Genomic DNA, 6,669 nt, shown 5'->3' on the forward strand with positions numbered 1-6,669 from the left:
TCTAAAAATAGACTTAGTTCTTATTTTTCTTATTAATTCTATTGTTTATTATTATTATTATTTACATTCTTTTTCTTATTTTTTATTTTTAATATTATTAATTTTCTTATTTTATCCTGATTATTATATTAATGTCGATATTATATCGTTATTCTTATTATTTTCCTATTATTACTAGTATTACCTTCTTCTTATTATTTTTACTGTTACTGTTATTATTATTATTATTATTATTATTTTATTCTTGATTTTTGTTTATTATATTATTATTTTTATTAGTATTCTCATTGTTATGATTTTTATTCTTCTTCTGATTACTACTGTTATTACTATTTGTATTATAATAATAATAATTATTTTAACAATAATATCTTACTAATATTTTTCTTTACTATTTATTACCTATTTAAAAACCCAAGAGAGATAATAGAAAGTGAAATGTTGGTTTTAACCATTTAAGACAGAGGGGCTAAAACCTGCAACATTTTGAACCAAAAATTCTAAACTCTGTACCTAAGCTAGTTGATGTCTTCCCAGCTCATCAGAACCATCTACAAGCCATAATGGCAAATATATTTCTATCCAAAAGTTCCTGCTGCTATCTCTGTAAATATTGTATACCTTATATCCTCTTCTGCGTTCATTCCTAATGAACAAATCAATGATAGTCCATTTATTCCATATACAAACCTTATCTACCCAAAAAGGAAGCCAAAGTTCAATTCAATGAAAACAAAAAACAAAGCATTTCCATTTCAACCATATCTCTCACAGCATTCCATCCTTCTCTAGGGAAGCAGGAGCATTTTCAGTAAGACCAATAAACAGACACAGATAATGTAGTTGCCTCAAACATCGTCAACTTGTGAATGAAATACAAAACTGGGAAATGTAGTTGTAATATCTCTGCCAATAAACAGTTTCAGAGATGTTAGATGCTTAAGCTTTATAACAAAATGTGAATCAAGGTTCAACCAAACTACCAAACACTGTATGCATAATATGGACAACCAAGACAATCAAAGTCAAGTCAGGCTTGTTTACATATTATATAGTCCAAAGTCTTGATTTCTGAATCATTTCAAAACAAATAGATTGAGTTTCTACATGTTAACAAATAGAAAGAGGTATATACGTGCAAACACAAACAAATTAACATGCAAGCGTGCAAATATAAAGTAGCAAGATTTGATTGTTAGTAACAAGAGGAAACTCACTTAAGATACTGAAGAGTCATATTTTTAAGAAGGGAAGGATGATGCAAGACAAGGTTTCGCCATTCTTCCTTGTCAATCTTCCCATCATGTTTTGTATCCGCTTCCTCAAATGTCTGATTAGTTTTAGAAATGTTAGTGACAGCTGAATGGAGAAGATTGTAACAGCAAAAGAATGACTTGGCATGTCATAATCATCAAATCAACAATAACATGTTTAGTATGCTTTATCTAGCAGAGAAATTATGTACAAACTTGAAACTTTGTCTGTACATGACGAAAATAACACTAATTAGTCACATTGATCAATAAGGTCAGACGTCTTTCTCAAAAATAACACCTAAACAGTGAAACTTGGGATATGACAACTATCAGAAACTCCTACCCTATACTGCTCATTTTCAAAGTATCCATTGGCTATAACTAACATGTTTTATAAAGAAGAGGGAGAAAGATAATAAATTTCATACACACTAACAAAGGGCCAAGCATAAAATGAAACTAAGAAATAACTAATAAAGAACTTATTACTGCTTCAATATACCTAGACTTATGAACAGAAGATTAGAAATATACGTTGAAGTTGCCAGATAAAGAATACCTTGTCAATAATGCTTTCAATCACGTCATCTGCAAGACTCATGCCAGCTTCGGCTAGAGTGGCCACCACCATTTGTTTCAACTACACATAGAAAAACGAGTATATTGATAGGTTTGATACATTTTACAAAAGAAGGAAAAGAGAAGGTAGTTAGTATAGTTGTAATTACATAACTGTAACAGACTATTATAAATAGTCTTATTAGGAGGTGAGCAGGGGTTTTTTTGGGAGGAAGAGAAGGAAAAGTTCCGGATTATTGTGGAGAGTGAGGTTCTCTCGAACAACCTCTGGGGAAAATATGTTGTAACATTCTAAGCCATTTCTATGCCTTTTACATTGGTAGGTGCAGAATTGGAAATAAAGCAATACAGATTTACTACACAGAGTCTTGTTTCCAGTTGTCCTTTTCGTGATTCTATCACATATCTAATACATGCACATACTGATTCCAAAAGCATGTTGGAACAAACCAATTCCAAGGAACAATGAAACAAACTACAAAACTTTGATCTTTGGTTCTGAAACATAATTTTAATTTCCTCTGTAATTAAGTTTGAGATGGTGAGTGACCAAAACTCTATTTATTCAACGTCGTATAAGAATAAATTAAATCACCTCCTGTCTCTTTATAAATCCTTGTTGTTTGAGATCATACAATTGGAATGAAACTGCAAAAAGGGAAAGTTAGGAATCCCCACCAAGCATATAAATATCAATAACAGATAATTATAATTCTAAAAATACTCTTTCCTTTCTAATCCTTAATAATTGTTGTTGGCTACAAGATATCTAGAGTCTTAAGAAATATTAGTTGCTTACACTCAATCTTATCATTGATTGGTGCATTGGGATGAAAAATAGAAAGAGCAAGTGCAAACTCTTTGAAATCAAGTATCCCCTGATGCTTTGTGTCAAACAAGTCAAACACCTACAAAATTTAAACAATAAAAAATCATGAATGGGGCAAATACATTTGTAAAAAGGGGTCATATCAAATGTATATGGCATGTAACTAAGTTCAAAGTAAGTGGATTATGACATCGCCCAAATAACAAACTATAGGTAAACTATATTGGAAGAGTTGAATTTTCCAAAAAAAAAAATAATCAAAATACTTCACTGGTTTTGTGTAATCTTTATTCATTTCCTTGAGTAGGAAAGGTTAAAACAATTTAAAGAGAACACCACAAGAAATTAAATATTTTACGAACCCTATCCGCAAATAAGCTCTCTTTCTTGGTTGTCTTAAACAAGGCCAACTGAAATTCATCCTGCTATGTAAAACAGAGCAATTTTTATTTTATGGATATGATAGAAATAATTTCATTGTTCCAAGAGGTTGAAAAGATAAATATAATTATTAAAACATTATGGAAGCACTGAGCATGATACAAGATTACCAACCTTAGTAATTAGTCCATCGTCAATTACTGCACTGCTGATCTTCTTGAATAGTTCATACAGTGCTTCAATCTCACTTACACTAACTGCATTTAAATAAAAGAAGTTAGGTTCCAAGTCTTAATAAAAGGATTAGTAGAGAGTGCTAAAGGTTAGTATACAGATCCATTTCAGTCCAACATCAGAGTCTTCAAAGGCCTTGAAAAGGCCACTGTCTTTATTACCACTTTTGTTCAGTTTAATATTCGTGCATGGCACCTCCCAAGGAGAGAGGAAAATATTTTTTTCTACTTTTGAAAATAGTGTGTGAAATGCTCTTCCATGGAGAGAGAAGAGAGTGCTAAAAAGCTTAATCGAGTGAGTGAGACTTTCACTCTCCAAGTTGAGGGTTCTAATTATAGAATAGGAATAGATTGGTGCAAAATACTATATACGGTGATAATAAATTGGAATAGGAACTATATTCTATCAGTGCTATTTGGAGGAATAGAAATACGAAATTGAAGTATTTTAATTTACAAATACTATATACGAAATTAAAGTTCCAATCTATTCCAATTCCAATTAAAAATCACACGAAAGTTCCAAATATCATAAAATGGAAAAAAAAAACGGAGATAATAACATACACACTGTTTCTCTTGCAAGTGCTTCTGGATTTCCTAAACCTCTGGGCTGCTGCTGGGACAGATCAGCAGCACAAAAGCTTATCACAGCAGTATACAACTGCTTTAATCCATCAAAGCACTGAACCATGATCTTTTCCAGATGTCAAAACATTCCATAGCTGGAAATCCCCACAAAAAAGAAAAAGTAACATCAATAAAAAGTGCTTGTATCATGAAAGAAAAACTCCAACCATAGTACTTAATAAATAAAACAATTCTTTTAACCAAAATAACCCAAGCACACAGAAAGATTATAGAAACAGAAGGAATACTGTACAAAAACTAATGGTGAAATTTTTATTATCACCTACATTTTCTCAGTCTAGGTTGTTTCTTCATATGCCCATGGGCAAGGGGTAAAAAGAAAGACCAGAGATAGGGGGAAAGAACTGATTAATTAAAACGAGATGTAAAATATGAAACAACGGACAACCAAATTGAACATACACCTGGGAACTGATTTACCAGTCCTAAGACATTTGTCAACATACACAGAAAAATGAGGACACTCAAAGCACACATGTTTGAATGGCATTGAATTAATAAGGTAAACACCATTAACGATTTTAATAATATTTATACAAATTCCAAATTATGGTTGCATTTACTACCATAAACTTGAAATTCACATCCCAATGTTTAACAATTTATGTGAGTACTCGCTATTAAATGAAAAAGGTGCAACACAAAGTTGAAGTAGCATCTCATATTAGTTACATCATAATCAAGATTATTTGTTGTATTTTAATAAACATATTATAGATACGATTTCAGGAATGAAAAGGATGGAATCTGTCTACAATACTAGGTTTCACAAAAATATTATTCCAAAAGGGAGAAGGGCATTGATATACACATAATGATTGAAAAACAAGCATGGAGTGCTAGTTGATGCAGATGAGACAGAGGCAGAGGAAGTGATACACTACTCCTGGCCAAGGTTTTATATTTTCATCTTGAACACTACCATACCGAAAATTCACTATGTTTATGAGTACACTACCAATAGGAATGCAAACAAAATGTCACAGAAAACAATTACCCCTAGTATATTCAAACAACATTGCAGATAAGCTAAGCACAAACATGGTATACTAAATTCGACATAACACTAACCATAAAAAACACAAGCAATAGAACCACACCCTGTAATGAAATCGGCAAAAACAAGAGAAATCTTTTAATCAAAGAATTAACACTCACATAAATTCCCTCTGAAAATTCCCCTTTACTCCATCACCACTCACACAAGACAAGAGGCCCAGACAAAAAGAAGGTATATAAGATAGACAGCTTCAAGTGTTTCCTTCTAGTCCAAGAGGAGAAAACAATTATATTGTAAAGACAAGAAATGCATCTATATAATGGTATAACTACAAGTAAATGTTTGCTTAAATCCTGGAATATCAGCCAAAACCAATACAATCATAAATCATCTGATTTACATTCCATTTCAGCAACCATTAAAGGAAGCCTTCTACCTACCTTCATCATCACACGAATTATTGAATTTAATATGCAATTACTCGTACAGTCAATCCAAACAACAAAAAAAAGAAAATATGTTATATCGTATATCGATAATTGAAGCATGTGCACACCCATGCATAATATTTCCATGCAGTAAATAGCTTGGACAAATTTCTGGTTTCGCCATCCAGAAATTTATTATTCAACCACGTACTCGTTGTCTTTCTTGAGAATTCAACAAGTCAAGAAAAATCTTTGTACCAGATCTACCAAACAGTCCCATATTGCACCCTTTAAAGTCGAATAGTTTAACAATAGTTGCTTTCATTACTTAAAATCATTGCAGACCCCATCAAAGAGTTTCACCCAATTCCCCTCTAAGCAAATATTCTACAACCACAACCATGGAAAGCAGAAACATGATCTTGAATAAACACACACATGAACTCATTCTCTCGATAAACTGGGCCAAAAGCTAACTTATAGGTGAGCACAGTTATTGACAAAAAAACACTAAAAGTAACTCTGAAAACCAGATAAATGGAAAATCACAGGTTCAACAACATGACACAAAATTCACGTTTCCTTTACATGCATCAAGCAAGGCAAGAAAGACAAGAACTTCGTGACACAACACGAGGCCCTGAATTGAATCCCATGGAGATTTCAAAATGGCATTTTTGAAAAGCTTTTAAAAACAATAAGTGACACGAATAGTGTAAAATTAATCGGATTCATCTTCTTTGATTGCTGAATAAACAACACACAGTTAAAGCTTTCAAAATCTCTGAATTAATTAAATGACAAAACAAAAATAAAACTTGCAAATCATAAAGACTAGGCACTGCAGAACTGAGTGAAATGGAGTAGTGGGGTTTACCTTTCAGAAAAACCAGAAAAAACAGAAGAAATGGACATGTTTTTGTCTGTGTGCTTTACTATGAAACTCAATGGGAGAAACAATTTTTTGTTTGTGTGTATTTATATTTATTTTTCAAAGAAATGTTTTTTTATTAATTGCTGGGTTTTTACTAATCAACATCCTTGGCAAAAAGATGACTAATAGAAATATTGAAAGTCATGGATCCATAAAAGATAATTTTGAAAAAAAAAATATCTTCTTTCTTTTGTTGTGTCCTGATAAAAGAATAAAAATTGTTTTGTTAAATAGCTTGCAAAATTGAAAAAAAAAATTATTGTTGAAAGAAAAATATGAAGGTTATTAAAAATAGGGAATAAACCATCTTATTCTATTTAGGACACTTTTTTTGGAGAGGAGAGAAAAAAAAATTGGAAGAAAGAAATTTCACTGCTG

General features: G+C 31.6%; 1 protein-coding gene across 4 annotated transcripts; it reads right to left on the reverse strand.

Moving 5' to 3' along the window:
- Nucleotides 1-468: 468 nt before the first annotated feature.
- On the reverse strand, nt 469-6,298 carry LOC108341940 (calcineurin B-like protein 2). Of its 4 annotated transcripts, none has more exons than XM_017579626.2 (9): nt 6,235-6,298; nt 3,846-4,003; nt 3,220-3,302; nt 3,027-3,089; nt 2,635-2,743; nt 2,431-2,483; nt 1,816-1,896; nt 1,218-1,330; nt 469-906 (listed from the first exon to the last, which is right to left on the reverse strand). In XM_017579626.2, exons 2-9 carry the CDS (start codon nt 3,970-3,972, stop codon nt 849-851), a joined length of 687 nt encoding a protein of 228 aa, XP_017435115.1. In that variant the 5' UTR covers nt 3,973-4,003; nt 6,235-6,298; the 3' UTR covers nt 469-848. The 4 variants fall into 4 exon arrangements, with proteins under 4 accessions (XP_017435115.1, XP_017435116.1, XP_052735717.1 ...); XM_017579627.2 differs by lacking the exon at nt 6,235-6,298 and adding an exon at nt 5,088-6,173; XM_052879757.1 differs by lacking the exon at nt 6,235-6,298 and adding an exon at nt 5,088-6,170 and having other exon boundaries at nt 3,027-3,086.
- Nucleotides 6,299-6,669: the final 371 nt, after the last annotated feature.

Source organism: Vigna angularis, chromosome 6 (genome assembly GCF_016808095.1).
Source record: "Vigna angularis cultivar LongXiaoDou No.4 chromosome 6, ASM1680809v1, whole genome shotgun sequence".
NCBI classification, from domain to species: Eukaryota; Viridiplantae; Streptophyta; class Magnoliopsida; order Fabales; family Fabaceae; genus Vigna; species Vigna angularis.

Excerpts from the sequence above, each read along its gene's own strand:
- LOC108341940 (XM_017579626.2), bottom strand. The coding sequence starts at position 3,972 with ATGGTTCAGTGCTTTGATGGATTAAAGCAGTTGTATACTGCTGTGATA. Across the intron at positions 2,744-3,026 it reads AGAGCTTATTTGCGGATAGG|GTGTTTGACTTGTTTGACAC; the intron begins GTTCGTAAAATA and ends TAAATTTTGTAG. Across the intron at positions 2,484-2,634 it reads AATCAATGATAAGATTGAGT|TTTCATTCCAATTGTATGAT; the intron begins GTAAGCAACTAA and ends CCCTTTTTGCAG.